This window comes from Pteropus alecto, unplaced genomic scaffold (assembly GCF_000325575.1).
Source record: "Pteropus alecto unplaced genomic scaffold, ASM32557v1 scaffold86, whole genome shotgun sequence".
Classification (NCBI taxonomy): Eukaryota; Metazoa; Chordata; class Mammalia; order Chiroptera; family Pteropodidae; genus Pteropus; species Pteropus alecto.
In genome coordinates this window covers 4989241-5008082 of record NW_006442109.1, presented here as the reverse complement: position 1 = coordinate 5008082, position 18842 = coordinate 4989241, and the positions used below count along the sequence as shown (strand labels likewise).

Below are 18842 nucleotides of genomic sequence, written 5' to 3'. Positions count from 1 at the left end.
AAATATAAAAAGCAACTAACATTTGTAGAGTACTGGTTAAAATTCACAATGTAATTTTCACATGCATCACCTTATTCATTCTTCATAATAATCTCATAAGGCTGCAATTATAACATTTAGAAATGAGAAAAACTAGAAATTGGAAAAGATAAAGTGCTCAGATCACACAATGGAATGGGAGGACTCAAATCCTTGGTGAATCTAGACTTCTTCATGTATCATACAACCTTCCAATCCATATTTGAGATTATAGTGTCTTAACCTCTTACACCTCTAACTAACTTGCCACAGTATTATTAATCAACGAATAAAGATTAGTTGTTACTTCAACTTTCTTTTTCTAAATATTCTTCTTAATCCATCTAGAAGCTGGAAGTAAAATTTTCCTCACAGTTATCAAACCACCCAATTCCACAAGTTTTGACTGTGTTTATTTTAGAAAACAGAGCTAAGAAATTTTAGACTATAAACCAAATTCTTATTTTTAATTTAAATTTCATTTATTTTGCAAATTGGTAACACTTTTATATGGTTCAAAACACAAAAGGTACCAAAAAAGGTGACAAGAGTCTACCTACAACCCCTTCATCCATCCCAGCTTCCCCATTCCATTCCTGTAAACCAATATCCAGTTTCTTGTGAAACCCTTAAATATATCATAAATATCTTTATATATGCCTGTTAGAATACAATCCTCCGGGGATTTCTCTGTGTTCCTATAAAATCTAAGTCTCCTGAAGATGAAAGCTGGCATGACACAAAGATGGAGAATGTCTCCATTCTAACTATTCTCTCTTTTCTCTGAAGCCATTCAAAGTGTAATAAAATCTTTTCTCTTCCCCAGAGTCCAATGCTTACAATATTTAGTAGAGACCTCCTCTCCTGTCCCAACCGAAGATTTGTATACATCCCAGAGAAAAAGATAAGCACTCCATCTCTTGAAGAGTAGAGGTGCCAGCTTCTATATATAACCTTAAAGATTCATAATTTCTGAGTTCTTTCTCTAAACCTCACTATAAGTACAGATATAAGTATATGGTCTCACTCTGATGCTCTGCGTACAATTGGGTGTTGGGATCTAGAACTACCACATTACTGCAGCCACTGGCTATGTAGTCTTATTTCTGATCCAGAGGCTAGGTGTTTCTACAACTATATGTGCAAGTAGGGTAATATTTGAGACTCTTTAGAGTTTTGGGCTTACTCCCTTTCTTACATACATGGTACTATGCTATTCTCTAAACACCTGCTTTATTTCACTTATTGTATCCTGAAAAGTCAACATGTTAAATTAGACTTATCTTCTGTATATTTGTTCTTTCTGGCCTAGTTCAAATGGTGATCAGCTAGGATTTGGAGCAGAGTAAGGTGGAAAAGAAGAAATCAGGGATTAACTCAAGTTTGTAGTTTTGCTGATTGTTACCAAATTAACTATTACCAATTTCAGTTAATTTCAACTCCTAAGCATTAAAAAGAAAATCCCCTCTTTGCTCTCTCTACTCTGCTTCCCTAGATTGTAGATGGCCACACGATGGTTTCTCTGTGTGCTCGTCACATGCACTAGGAAAGGCTCTCCAGTGCTAATCTGATCACATCACTTGCCTGCTTCTGTTGAGCAAGCAGGTGTTGAGTTGGGGTGATCGATAAGGACAGCAAGCCAAACAGCAAGAGGCAAAAAGAGAGGCATCAGTTCCAGAATGTTCCATTCCCTTCCCTGCTTTGAAATAGCCCCAGGTGAGGGTCAGGTGGACAAAGCATAGATTCAAGGAATCATCTCATTCTAAGGAGCCCCAAACAAAAGACTCCTAGCTCTTTATGGACCCAGGGGCTGGGGTGAAGGATAGGCAGAAGGGCTAGGAGTGGAAAGGGACTGAGTCAAAGTAGAGATAAGGAGGTCTTATCAGATGTACTTGAGAGGTACTTTATCCAAGGTCTCTGATAGTGAGGCCTCCAAACAGACACTTGGGTTAGAAATGCAGGTGTACATACCAGCATGTTTGGCCTTACGGACTGGGAGTGGGGAGAGTCATAAGTCCTTAACCTCAATTTTCTCTAGAAAACTTCATTCAAGTCCAGTGTGGACAAGGCACCTTCTCCCTATGCAGCCTGCTAGACAAAGTCTTGTAATTGCCTATGGTCAAGACTAAAAGATGACACAGGAATTGTGGCCTAGAGATGGACTTCTCAGTCTTCAGTGGCTACCCAAAAGCCTAATAAATGCCTTCACATGATAAACAAAGATTCCTTCATCTGACTCCATGCTTACTTCTCTGCCCTGATCTTCTGCTTCACATGTCATACTCTAGTAAAAATTATCTTCTCCAAACTATTCTAACCTCCATTCCTCTGCTCATACAATTCCCACTGCTTTCACTACCTTCCGTTTCACAACCAAGCAAACCCCCACTTATCCTTTAAGATGCATCCCAAGTGCCACCTCCTTCAGGAAGTCTTCTTAGTAAATATCCACCCTAATTTTAGGCACAAGTAACTACTCCCTTACCCAGCAGATCCTTAAGCCTTTATGCATACACTTCTATTTTACTTACCACATAATATTTTGTTTATATATATCTCTACAACAAAACGCTAAATTCCTAGAGAAGAGAAGCTACATCCTATTGTTTTGTATCCCCAAATGCCAAAGAGATATCTGGCATTTAGCAGGAACATGGGGAATAACCTTTGTGGAATCAGTGTTCTATAAATCGACATTACTATAGCACAAGGAACAGGACACCACCAAAGCAGGACTGCATGACACAAGCCCCACAGGCTAGTCAGTTCAAATAACAGGGTCCCCAGCACTAACAGCCTCTCTACACCGAAGGCCCAATTATTTCAAAACCATCTTTTCATCAGGTTGTCCAAGGTGCACCTGCCACTCCAGGATTTGCTGTCAAACTTGTCAAAGACAATCTTATTCACCCTTCCTCCATCCCTCAAAGGATCTTTTTGTTTCTTCACTCTCATTTCTGGGCCAAAGATAGTCATCAGATATCTACTATAAAACAAGTATCATTCTATTACTTGAACTTTTTGCTAAGCTTTTTACGACACACCTCCCACCCTCAAAATAGCCACCCCTTCTCTATCCCAGGAAAGGGCTTCTAAAGCAGCCCAATAGCTCTTTGGAATTCCTTCTTCAAAAGTCCATCTTTCATTCCTTACATTTGGCTTCTTAGCTGACAGGCCTTAGGATCCTTGGTTGTTGGGGATTCATTACGACCTTTCATTAACATATTATTAGTACTGGAACATTTAAAAGTGTCTGTTTGCAAAATGATAAACAAAACTTTTCACTTAACGGTTTTGAGCTTTCAATACCTTAACTTTCACCCAATTTGCGTGGGAATCCAGTCAGAGAAGGAAGAAGAGAGCCAAGTAGAAAAAGACAGCCAATGTTAGCAAAGGTCTTAGTCGGTACATACCTACAACAACGTTAAATTGGGAAAGTCCACGTAAACTCGTTTCCTTAACAAGTCACAGTTTCCAGCTCTGTCACCAAAGAGAATACTAGACTTCATTCCGAGGGAGACCGCAGGAATGAACCCCAGGTAGGCCTGAGGCCAAGGCCTAAAGACTCCATGGCAGGGAACTTAAATTAGATTCGCTCGCTTACTCTCAGTAAACGTTCAGGTATGTGCTGAGATCATTTGGACTGTTTCTACACTTACTGAGCAGGCACAGAGCTATAGCCTCTAGAAAAAAGTCAAGCTGGGTGAGAAGTATCCTAGATAACTTTAAAAATCCAAGTGAGAATAGCAAAGGTGAGCTTCTTACCTGGTAAAATCTTCAATTCTCAGGTAGAATCAAAAGCAAAAGCTACAGTATAACTCATATGGTCATGTTGTATCATCTCCTATTTTTATACAGAGTATCTACATATTTCTGTATCCTTTGTTGCTTAAGAAATTTTAGATCCTCTATGTGGGAAGATAGACTAGCAATTTGTGTGAATTTCATGACTACAAATCTATTAAAACTCTAAAATATTTTAATGGATTGTGGTTGTCTAAAATGAAATCACCATATAAGTAATAAAGACATGAATGGGTACTCCCTGTACTTACAAGAGAACGTGAGCGATAATGGCATTCACATCAAACAAGGTGTCAGTAGGGAATTCTCTGAGTAATATGTTGCCCCTGTAAAAAGTTCAAAAAGGCATTACAGAAATATCTCCTTAGCATCCAATTTACTTGTTTCTCAAATATACTAGGCTTTTAGTTCTTTAATATTAGAGCCTGTCTGCATTATCTCATGCACCTAACAGAGTGCTAGCCATAATATACGCTCAAATATTTATTGAAGATACACTAAATAACCATGTTAACTTAGGTTTCTGGGCCTAGCAAAAAAAAAAAAAAAACTGGAATAAAACATGAGTCTAAACAGGGCTTCCTACTAACCTCCCTGTCACGTATATACACAGATTCCCCAAACTGGGCTGGGAAAAAGACAAGCAGGAGAGAGAAAGAAGTGTCCTCCACAGTAGGCCCCCGAGGAGACAGGTTCTCTCCCCACTTTCTAGGCCAAATCCCAAGGGTCTGTAGAGAAAATCTGAGAAATCTCTTATAGACCCAAGTACAGAGGAGTCCACATCCAGGACATCAGCAGATTCCTCAAAAATAAGGCACATTTATTTCACACCTGAATATGGGCCTACCATATCTACTTAGAACACTAAATTTTCTAAGTGCATACTTAAGAGGCATTTGTAGTAGGAGTCTACATAAGATTCCCATGTAATATTCAAAACAACCCTGTGAAGTAGGTATCATTCTCTTCATTTTATAGACAAGGAAGCTAAAATGCAGGTAACAAATCTAATACTTGAACTTTTTGCTAAGCTTCATATGTGACCCCCACTGCAAACAACTTTATTCTAGATTAGTGATAATTTATACACTTAAGTATTCTAGAAGTATAGCTTTATATTTATCCATCACACTAAAAATAATAGTTTACCTGAATAAATAGGCTTTCATCAAATCCTTTTCTTTTCCACAGTATCTTGATGTTTCTTCTTTAGCACAATTAACCTTTAAAAAATTATATTTAAGGCTTAGAATATATATCAAAAGGTAAAGTTTCTTGGTTAGGAGAACAAGAAGGAAAATTAAACATTACAGTTTATCTCCAGGTTAAATTTTTTTTAGTTTTCTTTCTGATTTTTATCCTGTAATTGCTCATTTGTTCAAGTGCTTGAGGTAACCCAGAAACTTTTTCTACACCTAAGAGTTGTATTTAATTACATCTAAGAGTTTACATTTAATTCAATCTTATGGAGCAAGTAGAAGGTAACTAGGTAGAAAAGGAAGGAAACAAAGCAGGACAAAAATTATGAGCAAAAGCCAGGAAGCATAGAAGTGAGTGGTAAACTGGGACCATGAAAGCATCTCAGCAGCCTAAATACAAGTATGGCAGATACTACTGGTTTCCTACCCAGAATACACCTTCCCCTTTTGTTTTACTAAGAGAACTTCACTAAAAGCAAGTACCCCATTAAAAGATTTTTACAAGCTCCCAATAGCCAAGGATGGCTAAGTTGTGTTAAGTCATTTGGTTGGGATTCCTAGAAGGCTCTTAAAAGGGGATGGACTAAAAATAAAAACTCTTGCTCTTCTCACTTCTTCCTGACAAAACTCAGACAAGATAGCTAGAAAACCAGCAGTAATCAGGGACCGTGATGAATCTTTCAAGAAGAAACACCTGCTGAAGACAGTACAACAGAAAAAATGAACCTGAGTCCCTGATGATGTTAGAGCAGCCATCACAACCCTTGACCGCTTACAATCAGGACTCTAACTAAAAAATATAAGGACAATCCTGAACATGAAGATAAAATGGAAGGCATGAGAGCACAAAGATAAGGAGGCAGGTTGAAAGAATATCACATTATTATAGGTCGAGTATGACTGGGATCTGAAGTCAAGCAGAAAAGGACAAAAGAGATTCAAGAGACTTCACGAATACGGTAAGTAAAACTAAGGAGAAATTTGAGCATGTATGCAACATGGAATAGAGCGGCGGAAGGAAGACAATAAAGAGAATGAAGAGGTTATTAGATGGAGCAAATGGGTAGCCACCAATATAACTTAGCAAAACCAAGGCTAGAAGAAGTTACTTTGTTTTGGATTTTAAGTTTTGGGGCTCTTTATGATGGGTTTTATTGTTGTTGTTGAATTTAATTTTAATAGAGTTTGAGTAATCAGAATGACAATTAGGGAAGCTACATTTGTTCCCCCAAAAGCTACAAAAGGAGAAGTGATACTCAGAAAAGATATCAGGAAAAGAGAAAGTTAAAAGTCAGAGTATAGCCATAACCAAAAAAAGTAAAAATTTGTGAATGTAATTTTTAAAAGAATGTTTAAAAGTCAGAGCATAGGGGATGGTTGGCATTATGACAATAAACTGGTCCATTTGTCCATTCATCATCTATTTGAATACCTACTATATGTTAGTCACTGTTCTAGTCACTGGGGGTGCTGTTAAGTTCCAAATAAAAATCTTTACCTTTAGAATCTACATTCTAAAAGTAGAGACAGATCATTTAAAAAACTAATATGTAATGTTAAGTGCTATAAAAAAATATATTAAGGGGTTAGCTTGTAATAGGACATTTTAGATAGGAATCAAGGAAGTGACATTTGTACAAACAATGAAGTAATGGAGTGATGCATACAAATATGTAAGTATGTGGAACAGACGAGTTCTAAGCAGAGTGGGAAGATATCCTCAAAGGTCTTGTGGAAATAACATATCTGGAGATTCGGGTAACAGAAAGATTGACCAGTATGTGTCAGGAACAAAATCAGCAAGGGGAGGGACAGAAAATGAGATTAAAGAGGAAGCCAGTGCCCACAAAAGTTTCAGTTTATCATAACTATAATGCAAAGCCTTCTGAGAGGACACAACTGACTTACATGTGAAGAAGGAGAAATGCCAATTATTAGAAGGCTACTGTGACTTCCCAGATAAGAAATGATGATGGTTTGGATAAGGAGTAAGGGGTAAAAGTGAAGGTACTGGAAGTGGTAATATCTGGAAAGTTTTGATAGTAGAAATGTTACCAAACTCGAGGGGTTCATATAGTTGGCTTTGGTTATTATACATGCTTGACAATCTTTGTCTTAACTGCAATATTTAGTCCATTTATATTTTAGTGTTTTCTTCATCTACCTTTGCCTCTTGAAATCTCAACTTTTGAGAAATCTCAAAATGCTACTTTTTGTGGTCTTTCCCAATACCATGTGTGACCTTCCACCCCGACAATCAGGTATGAGCTTTCTTTTCTCTTAATCTCTACTGCATTTTATTTGTATTTCTCTTACTAAATGGTCAGGTTCTGCTTATTACTAAAATGATTTGTGAATGTATTTCGTCTTTCCTATTTAGGATAGAAACCCTTCAAAGTAACAGACTGAGACTTAGTCATCTTTCTATCCAATAGAAGATTAAATATAGTGAACTTATTTCAATCCCATAAACATTTACTGAGTATCTATTATGTGCCAGGTCTCAGTTAACTTTGAACAACTAATTATACCTCGGAATGATAATGGCACTCATCTCTGAGGAGCTTTGAATAAAGTTTTAAACGGAAATTTAGAAATGAAATAGTAGGTTGGTATGACTCTCAAAAGGGATAATCATGATATTTATCTAGTAACTAGGAAACTAGCAACTAGTAACTGTGTATCTAATAACTGGAGTAGAATATTAAGCTTTGTGGGCACCCACCCTGGGCACGGTACCTCTATACAAACAGAACTGAGTGAAAAAAAATTTTTTAAGGTATATAGCCATGACATGATAAGAAATACATATTTGGTCTCTGCCCCTAGTTCCTAACACAGAGTTTCTAAAACCCGTATAATTTCCTGAGCACCATGAATACTAGGAGTATCTTTTGTTCTAATATTTGGTCTTTTAACTCCAGTTCCAGATGTAAGAGCATCTAAAACCCTTGGAGTGTCTTCTTCCATGCTAATGAATGACTGGTGGCTGGGGTGCCCTAGATAGCTGGTCCTCCGAAAGACAAAGGCAAGATTAAGAGGGTTGGAATTTTCAGCCTCACCTTCTATCCTTCAGGTAAGATTGTTTAATCAACAAAGACCAATGATTTAATCACCCTTGCCTACACAATGGAACCTCCATAAAAACCTCAAACGACAGAGTTTGGAGAGCTTCTGGGTTGGCAGACACATCCAAGTACTGAGAGAATGACACACTCCAAACCACCCCAGGATAGACCTCCTGCACTCAAGACCTTGCCCTATGGTCTCTTCCATTTGACTATTTCTGAGATAGCCTTTATAATAAACCAATAATAGTAAGTAAAGTAATTCCCTGGGTTTTGTGAGTCATTATAGCAAATTACTGAATTTCAGGAAGGAGTGGTGAGAACCCTCAATTTGTAGCCAAGTTCTGTAGAAGTCTCAGGTAACCTGGGGACACACTACTTGTGATTGGCATCTGAAGTGATAGGCAGTCTTATAAAACTGAGCCCTTAACTTGTGTGGTCTGTGCTAACTTTGTGTAGTTAGTGTGAGAATTCCTTGGTGTGGAAAACTCACACATTTGGTGTAAGAAGTGTTCTGTGGGTAGAGAGAACAGAATCCCTTTAAAAGCCAAGGTTAGTTAACCTTTCAATGCTTCTTACCCTGGAACTCTAGTTGCAGAGACCAAGGACAATAGCCATCTCTCGGAGAAGGAAGGCTAATCAACTAAGAATAAATGTACACTGTGTGAAAGAAAGTGGTTAAGAAGGAAGGCTAATCAACTAAGAATAAATGTACACTGTGTGAAAGAAAGTGGTTCTATGAAAAGTAACCTCACTAGGTGATTAGATCACAAATTCCTAACTGGGCAGGTCATGATAGGTATTCATGCCCCAAGCGCATAACTTTAGTAAAAAAAGGCTTATCTTTTTGCCTTAAGCAAGCCTTGTCCATTGTTTCTGTGCATATACATTAACATACCTTTGAAATGCCTCTTTTCAGACCCTTCCTTCTAATATGTGGTGACCACCTTTTCAGACTCCTCAAGAAAGTACATAATCTTAACTATCCTGTAATCCAGTTCCCACTTTGCTTTCTCCTATCTTCATGTAATTTCCTTACGTTCCCTCTTTAATTTCAAATGCATAAAAGAAAATGCAAAACTGTTATCCTCCGGAGCATTTGAGATCTTGCTCCCCAGCATTTGTTGTTGGTTTGGCTCAAATCAACTCTTATAAAAACTCTCTACAAGTTTGGACGTTTCTTACGTGGACGACAGAAAGTCAGGTAGACACTAATCAAAGAATTTAATAATCCCTGTATTATTTCTCATTTAGTTTTCTGAAGTACAAATTCTAAATTTAAACTAAATGAAAGGCTCAGGTAGCTATCTAGTCCATGATGCTTGTGGAAATATTCCATAATACTCAATGGCAAATATGTACATTTTCTGAGAAAAAAATTAACTATATACGTTCAAATTAGGTTGTTTTAACTTTGTACTTAACATGCATGAGAGAAACTGCAATATAAGCAATTATAAAGACTTAGAATGGGAAAGAAAAAATACTTGAATTACCTCCATTTTAGTACCTCCATTTGTGCTAATAGAAATTTAATAAACAATTGAATTGTGAATATCTATTATGTCAGGCAAAACAAAACCAATGCCTAAATATAGGATTGAAAAATGACACCACAGCCCAATTCAACGGTTTACAAAATAAAATTAAATTCTAAGCTAAAGAATTTTAAACTGCTTTTTTTCTCTATATGTACTAATCTATATAATAATCTAGAACTATCTTTCTGTGCTTCTGTTTATCCTTATGAAAAAAGAAACGTAGAAAAATATTTTTCCAGTTTGGAAAAAGATGTGAAACAACATAAGCATTTTTAGATACTCAGTCTTAAATCATATACATGTAAAATGTTTGTCACTAATAACTTATTGACATAGATGTCTTTCTACCTTTGCAACTGTAATTCCATAGTCCTGGAGAGGTTTAACAGCCTTATTCAGTTCTTCAAGAAATATAGAGGTACTTGGAGAATCTAAAATAAGAAATGTTTTATGAATGTTTAATGACTTGCCCTTAGGAAAGATGAATTTTTAAAATTAAAGCCCAAAGCTGCAAGCTGAAGAATATATTAGTTTGCCCAACGAGTATACAATAACAACAATTAGTAATTAAACACACCTAGTTATTTATTTTATACCCTAATTTCCAAAACTTCATTATTCGTATTTCTAAAGTCTTTATAATGACATATTTTAACTTTGTAAGTGACCTTAAAAACTTTCTAATATAATAAGGTAAATAAATGTTTAATTTAAATCTAATATTTGGGATTATTTTTCCAAGTTTAATATCATATACAAAATAGACATGTACACATGCACAAAACTTTCAAAATGATTTTAAGATACCATTTTCAAATCACAATAGAGTCAATAGAAATGTGGATTTTCTTCACTCACTAATTCCAATAGTATTTTTTAATGCATGAAGACTTAAATGAGACCATTACAATTATTAGTTATGTTCAATAGTTACATTAGTTAATTCAGTTTAATTAATGTTATTAATTAACTAAGCAGAGTATTATACTAAAGCATTACTCATACTACATTTAAAGTTTAAAAACACTTAAAATGTTTACATGCTAAAAATACCAAAAAGTATACTTTCAGAAATGACTAGATAAAATTCAGATGTTTTTATATTAATAGCTAATTTTTATCTAGTATTTACTATGGACTAGTCACATGAGTACAATCACTTAATCCTTACAACGAATTTATGAAGCAAATACTATTTCCTCGACAATAGGAATGACAAAAAAGACACACAGAGAGACTTAAGTGACTTGACCAAGGTCACACAGGAAGTCAAGCAGTAGAATCCGGATTCAAACCCAGGCAGGCATTTTATAGTAGCAGCTTTGTAGCTAGCACATATGAATCCTAACAATACATTCCCACTGAACATATTAAGTAGCAATGGAAACATCACAAAAATCAGAAAATAAAAAGTACTTACTGGCTTGACAAAAATAAGCTAAGGAGGCTTTTCCTTGTTGCAATGTACTTAAATATTTCTGAGGACTCAGTTCTGGTAGAGAGTCTACTGTCGACTTGTAAAAAATGCACGTCATGACAAAAGAGATGCCAACTGTAAATACACTGAAACTGGAAGACATCATCAGCTGTAGTTGTATACAGGCAGGAGATTCTGTTTTGTTCACTGCTGTGTTCTGTTGCCTAGGACAATACCTGGCCAAGACTAGGTGCTCGACAAAATTTTGCAGAATGAATTTGTTGAAAAACTGAATGAAGTAAAATCTGCAAAAAGAATAATATAAGGCCTTACTTATATATATGATTTGGCTAGTACTTTACTATTTCCTTCTAATAAAAATTTGATAAGTTATGATATATAATGGCATTGATTTGATAATATTATGGGTTCTTTGATACTTGCAAAATGTATCAAAGATATCTGGAAAATGTAACACAAAGTATCTTAAGTTTAATAGATAGTAATGAAGTATGTTAAGCTAATTGTCATTTTTAAAGGTCCTAAAATTAATTCTCAAATATCCAATCCATTTTTAAATTGGGCATTTTAAATTTCTCTACCAAGAGTAGATTTACAATTAATACACAAATAGTTATTTAATACCATTAATATGGCAGTGAGACATCCAAAATATGTCTACTATGTTTACATTCTTTTTACTTTAAATCTGCTGGAAAGTAGCTATTAAAACTACTTAAGAACATTCCTTTTGAATACACATTTTTAATGCTCCAGACTTAAATTTATTTATATTGCTTAGAAATTCAAATATCTTTTTCAACTCATATTTTAATTCGGTTCTATTTTCTGAACTCAGATTTGTTCTAGGTCAGCGGTCCCCAACCTTTTTGGCACCAGGGACTGGTGCTCCTATGAGAATCTAATGCCTGATGATCTGAGGTGGAGCTGAGGCTGTGATGCTAGCGCAGGGGAGAGGCTGCAAATACAGATGAAGCTTTGCTTGCTCACCCCTGCTCACCTCTTGCTGTGCAGCCTGGTTCTAAAAAGCCACAAACTAGTAGTGGTCTGTGGCCTGGGGGTTTGGGACCCCTGTTCTAGATAACCTCCTCTCATCTTTTCATGCTGTGGTTACTTCTGCACTCTCCTCTGTATCTGCCGTCAATTCTCTTCTGTTTTGCTACTTCCAAATTTATCTTAAACAATTTCTTCTTTCAGGAAGCTTTTCTACTGATAATCTATATTACCTAAGTTTAAAAGAAGATAGTTTAGGAAAATTTGTATAATATGAAAATATCATACTTCCAGAAGTTAAAGATACACTCACAGGTATAGGTGAGAATTTTGTTTTAATTTTTTTAAATTTCAAATAGAACCCATAATTTTCAAACAAAAGATCACAATCTTAAAACAGGAAACAGGGAGGGAAAAGAGAAAAAAAAAATTACTCATAAGGATGGGGTAGAATTTTTCAGTAATGAATAAAATAATAAAAGAATGAAAAATTACACTAAATTGGATATTTACTCTGGTCTTTCAATACTATCAATAAATACATAACACCTCTCCCCAAAGTAGCAGGTATACCTAAAAAAAGGAGCTAATTCCTCATGATTACTTCCTAATATTCCTCTCATTAGAGCTAATTTATATCAAACAATGAACAAACTTGCCATCAATTTTTAATAATGAGCCAAGAGTTCAAAAACTCAAGTAGAATGAGGACTGAGGACTGTGAGAGGTATATAAAAAAATAATTTTAATGATACAATTAAGGGGTATCCTTGACATTAAAATTGATTATACTCTATAGACACTTTAAACTGGCATATTTTAAAACCACTTTATATTAATGGGAATGTTTCAAAATAGGTCATCCAAGATTTTCTTTATATTCTGGGGGATGGGGATGGGAAACGCATGCATCTTGAGCCTAAGGGAATAACTACATAAAATTTGTTACTAATGAAATAATTCTAACCTAATTAAAAGGTAAATATCTAAGTAAAAGCACAATTGAAAGATTCAAGTGTAAAATATAATTTTTCTTGTCTTTGTGGTTATAATTCAAGTATTTTAACACTAAATTGGACATTAGGGTTAACATATGATTCTTTTCTCCTAGAATGTATTTTGCAGCACCAAATGTGTCTTACTGCACATTCAGTGCTTGAATACTTTTCCACATCTATTTTACTGAATACATGACATTACACATGTGAAAGTACTGTGCATTTGATCAATTAGAGATGTTGGTGATTATTCTTACATGTAGAGAAAGGAACTTAGCAGCAACCTTGCAGTTTGTTCCATCTTTGATAAGTTTGATTATTCAAGAAATTACTTAAAGCAGAGAATACTGCACAGGTCGGCTAGAAATAGAGTTTACATAGTCATAATAAAATACTGAATAATGATTTAACCAAATCCATGACAACCACAGTTGAGAAGATGGGGAGACAAAGTAAAAAAAGTATGTGATCAGGGTGAGAAAAGGAATAAAAGAGAGCTAAATATTCATCTTTCACAAGACCAAAAGCCAAGTTTATTGGAAATAGGAAGATCAATGCCAAAAGAAAAGGAACAATTGAAACTAATTGTCTTTAAGGAATAAGAATTGTGGGGGGAGGGAAAAGACCCCAGGGTACTTTGAAACCTTATAAAACCATCAGACTTTCTAAACTGTACCTTTTCACTTTGATTTAAAAGTTATTACTTGTATATAATCAAATCTTCTACAGATTCGACTCATATTAATCCAATCTACCCCTGTGGGGCCACAGAAGAGTGTTCATTTCACATGCAAGGTAAATAAAACGAATTTGCCCAGAGACTTGTCTCCTCATAAAAAGATCTTTAAAAAGTATGAATGGGAAATGGTGGGGGAATAGTAACACCCAGTGAGAACAGAGTAAAGACAAAAATACAGAAGGTACCTGGTGTCTTTTTTCTCCAGTTATTTGAATATGGAATAGAAAACAGTACTTACTGCTTCCAAACCTGAAAATCAAAACAGTGATGAGAACCTTGGAAGAAATGTGACCTTGTTACCTTGGTGTGGTAGTTCATTAGCATGGGGTACATAGTTTGTTTTCGTGTCAGATATTAAGTAGGATTACTTACCTTCCTGTATTTCCCACCTCTAGTAAAGTTTGAAGCCACCATGTGACTTATTCTGGCCAACAAAATGTGAGCAAAAATGGTATGTCTCTTTCAGGCAACAATTTTAACAGCTACTGAGTGATATACCAGGCTTTGTTTTCTTCTGTCACAGTCATTAAAAATGCTTGCTGTTCATCATCATGGGTCCCAGAATGAGTACAACAAAGAGAACCCACAGCTGATATGCAATGAGCATGTGATACAGGAAGAAATAAATCTTGTCTTAAGCCACTGAGATCTGAGGAGTTCTTACTGCAGAAAAATCTAGTTTATCTTCACTGGTATACAAACTAGAAGTGAGATGCTGCCTTAATGAGAACCCCAAAATACTGGCTCAGGGGTCAAGCAGCAAGGAAACTATTCTGGGTCTAATCAAGGAAATTCTTTTCTTTAAGGATACTAATCAGAGACAGGAGCTCACCAAATGATCCACATTAAGGAGTGACAAAACAGTTAATGAAACTGTCACTACAATAATTTGGAGGTGACACGTACCTAATGAATTTATGAGCATGTACCAGGTTCGTGAGGCTAATGGACTTACTTATAGCTCTAAGAAGCTAGAAGATGGAAGGTGAGTATCGTGTGATAGTTGCTGTTGGTTTTGTTTAATGAGATATTAAAAGAAAGGTACTCGAAGAACCATCACCATTCAAGAGACTAGCTGTTTAAACCATTTTCCGTTTAGAAAAAAAAAGTACAACTCACTGCCAGCATTAACTTAATTTTACATAAACATGCTCTTTGAGGCTGAAGCAAATCTGACTGATTTTCAATGTGAAAATAAAATATAAAAACTGTTCTTGGAGTTATTTTAAAGAGAACTTTTGTCTTTAATACTAATGTTACAGAAATGTATACGATGAACAGTATTTAATAATTTTTTTTAAGTGGTAAACTTCAAAGCACTAAACAACACAAAGCAGAACATCTTGGATTTGACATTTTCAGCGATCAAGAATTACTATATTTTGTAAATGGAAATACCACTACTAAAAACAGAATGCTATAAATAGAAGATGTCATTTGTTTCCAAAGACTATCGATATACTAGAGCAATGCGAAAATAATAATAAAAGCAAGATATTTCATGGCAAATTTAGGGGTAAGGTGAAGAATGTAATCCCCAAGTTATCTCGGGGTAAACAGTGAGACCGCAAGCACCACTGGAAAGTATTCTTGGGACAAACAGGAAATGGGTCAAAACTTAAAACAATCCTTTATTCCCCCCACCCTTGTAAAGTCAGGAAGCAAGCTGAAAAAAATTGCTCAGCCATATAAAGAGTTCATATTCTCCAAAGCCACTTCAGATGTGGCCAGAGATAATAAAGATAGAAGGCCCTCTCACAGGGCAAAGCCAAGGACCATGGAGAACTATGCTCTAGCGTATGTGCCAGAATGCAAACTGTTACTGGTCTACAATAAAACAATTTCTGTGATAAACAGAGAAATCGAGTATAAATGCTTAGAAGTGTTTATAGCAATTTCACACATTTGCAAATAAAATGCTAAGGGCAACAAAAATTTGTTTTGTTCAGCACCAAAATGAGGAGGAAGTACTTCAAGGGAAAAACACTGATCTTCCTGCTATTGAGGGTAGGGGGCAAGGATACGCTTTTCATGTGTTCCGTAGAAAGGTGCAACAGCTGGTGGCCCTCTTCGGCTGGAGGAATCCCATTTTGGATTGGGTCCTATATGTAATAGTTGGCAAACAGTTCCACTTTAAATGTTTGAAAGACCATTGTGCTAAAGTAATCTGAACAACGGCATTCAATCACTGCATTTGGACACATTTCACATTTTAGAATATCTAGCAGCAAGCTTTTCCAGAAGACCCTTGATCCATTTCCCCTTTATAGGCCTAAATTTCCTATGGTTTTCTCTCTCAAGAAAAAGAGGAAATTAACAACTGTGAACATTACAGAAATTATACCAAGATCTGTGGGCATCATTCTCTGGGAAAAGACACATGTCATATTTTGCAACGAAAGGGGCATAGAATGCTTATAAAGTTCCTGTAAGAATATTCTGTCAAAAATTAGCTTACTTACAGTTCAATGCTGCTACTGGAGAATAGAGCCCCACTCACTGAACCAGGCTCAAATAAAACATTGATTAGATATTCATAGCTTATCATTTAAGGCCCAAAGGAGGCAATAAAAGGAGTCAACATCTCTCTACTTTTCAGCCCCATCAAAGTACTTGGGGAAAATTCCTTCTCTCCACCCTCTATATAAGTGCCTCCCAACCTACCCCCGCAAAAAGGAGGAAACAAGTGGGTGTCTGGACTTGCAATGACAGTGGAATAAAAAGTCTCACAGGCAAAGAGCTAAAACTAGTATATAGGCACTATTCAGATGTCAACTATCACTTTGAGTAGAGAATACAGGAGAAAAAGAAAAAACCCTTCATGGTGAAAATCTGTTCATGACATTAAACTTGCATGTCACTGATTATGGAAGATATAAAAACAGGTCATGCCAGAGAATAGGAGGCTCCCCTGATTTTGACAAATGCCTCAAATCACATAACTCTGAGTTCATGCTTAATTTATGTGCTTAAGCGCATAACTGCAAACAGGTAACTCACTATAACTATGAGCATTCTTTTCCCACTCAAATAAAACTGTGTACTGCCCTAACCACTCGCTCTAGGAATCCATTAGGTGAATTTCTTATATAACAATATAAGAATAAAGATCCAATAAACATGAGATCCTTCTCTAAAGCATTGTTGGATTAGGCCTGTTAACTTCTTACAGCAAGTTGTATCTTACTCTAGGCTGAACTGCACAACTTGCTAAGCTGAATATTTCATCTGAGAGTTATCTGCTTAACAGTGCTAGGGCTAAACATCTATCACAGTTTGTCAGCACACCTATAAAGAATCCAAAATATACCAGCATCTGGTGCTTGGTGAACTACTGTCCCAGAACGTGGAGTACAAAATAAACTTTAGTTTCCTGTGGGTCACTAGCTAAGAAAGAAGGTAGCAGCACTCTTCTTGCGCAACATTAGAACTAATAGTGAGTTAGGAAAGGCTAAGTCCTGGCTGTGCTAGTTAACGTAGCGGTGTCTTTCAGAGATACTGAAGTTGTGATGTGCCACTTATTCTAAGAACAAGAATCATTTTCTCTTCATTTGGCACTATTCTGCTCATTTTCTTAAACAAATAACAACAAAAAATCAACGAATGTTATGTATCAGTCCAATACACGTTGGGAAATTTATTTCTCCCTTATTTATAGCAGTAACATAATAGAGCACTGGTTTTGTATCTGAGCCACCATCTACCACATACTGGACGAATACTTTGAAAGGAATACATGTAGAATGTAAGGAGCGCAGACTATTCTACTTCTTCCTCTCTAGACATTCATCAAAGACATACAGTTCTACTTCTGCCTTTCTCTTGAACTTATGCCCAGAGCATCTTTCCAATTCTTAGTTTCAAAGATCCACGTTCCCCCTACTCACAGATCGCTTGGACATCCATCTCAACCTAATGCCATTCTTCCTTAAAGGACCGTTCCCGGGGAAGAGAAGAGTCTTACTTAGAGCTTCGGTTCATCATTGATCATTCCATCCCTTCTCCCTTCAAAGGGCGCACGTTTTTCCCGCCGCTCACGACAGGAAAGAAGAAAGTAAAATGCCCCTCAGAAAAATCCAAGTGAGACCCTTTCTAAGCCAAATTCCAGAACTCAGCGGTGCGGCCCTTGCTGGGGGAGAGCCGTCGGATCTGAATCCATCCTTGCAGGCACAAATCACAGCCCTTGGCCTGAAGAACCCGCGCAACCACTTACCAGCCTGCGCGCGGCCGACCGCTCCCGCCACGTGAAGGAGAGGCAGAGGCGGGGCCTTGCCCGGCTCGCCCGAAGCAGCGGACCGATGCGCCAACCTGCGAGACCCAGCGCCTACTGCCGCCACCGCTCGGTAGAGTCGGTGCAGTCGGTGCAGTCGGTGGAGTCGACCTGCAGGGCAAAAAAAACAAGTCCCAAGGCTCCTCCTTCTCCTCGTGCTCCTTACGTGCTACCTCTCCAACCAATGGGAAAAGCAGGGGGCGGAGCGAGACCCGCCCCAGGTGACAGGCAACAACCGAATCCTCCCGCCGATGGGAAGGAGCCGTGCAGTTGCTGGACCAATCCGCGGCGTGGGTGTGGAGTGCAGGGGAGGGAGAAAGCGGAGAAAGCGAACGGCCAATCGGATCTTTGAGCCCTGGAGCGACGGGTTCCACGGCCCGTGGGCTTCCGAACGCGGCGCGCAGGGGGCGTGCCCGCCTGGGCCAATCGGCGCGAGCCCACCGTGCGGAGCGAGCGCCTCAAATGCTCGGGTTTCTCAGCTGATTGTCTCCAGCCGAGAGTTGTTTTTTGCAGCTACCGAGCGGAGCCGCAGCAGGAGGAGCCGAGACCCCCGGGGGAGGGGGAAAGGAGGCGGGGTCGGGGAGCCGCGGCTGCTCTGCGTGGGGCTCCGGGTCCTGTCACGGCGCTTCCTGGGGTTGAAGGTTGGGGTGGGTGGGGGGTAAGGGACAAATCCTTCTCCCCCTCGACGGCTGTTCCGAGTCCTGCCCTTTCCTTCCCGCGCTCCCTCGCCCGCCGCCCAGCCCCCTCATGGGGGTTTCCGTGCCGGGTCCGGTG

At 37.6% G+C, this 18842-nt stretch overlaps 1 protein-coding gene across 7 annotated transcripts in view; it reads right to left on the bottom strand.

Annotated features, from left to right (window-relative positions):
• Window positions 1–18207, bottom strand: part of TXNDC16 (thioredoxin domain containing 16) — a 67797-nt gene extending 49590 nt beyond the window's left edge. Inside the window, exons 1-7 of one of the 7 annotated variants that reach the window (XM_015596132.2) lie at window positions 18012–18207; window positions 13984–14047; window positions 12069–12294; window positions 11051–11352; window positions 9979–10061; window positions 4972–5045; window positions 4074–4148 (exon numbers count right to left, since the gene is read on the bottom strand). In XM_015596132.2, the coding sequence (XP_015451618.1) occupies window positions 4074–4148; window positions 4972–5045; window positions 9979–10061; window positions 11051–11352; window positions 12069–12163 (629 nt within the window). In that variant the 5' untranslated portion in view covers window positions 12164–12294; window positions 13984–14047; window positions 18012–18207. The other 6 variants (XM_015596133.2, XM_006920185.3, XM_025038871.1 and 3 more) reach the window with 6 other exon arrangements.
• Between the last annotated feature and the right edge of the window lie 635 nt (window positions 18208–18842).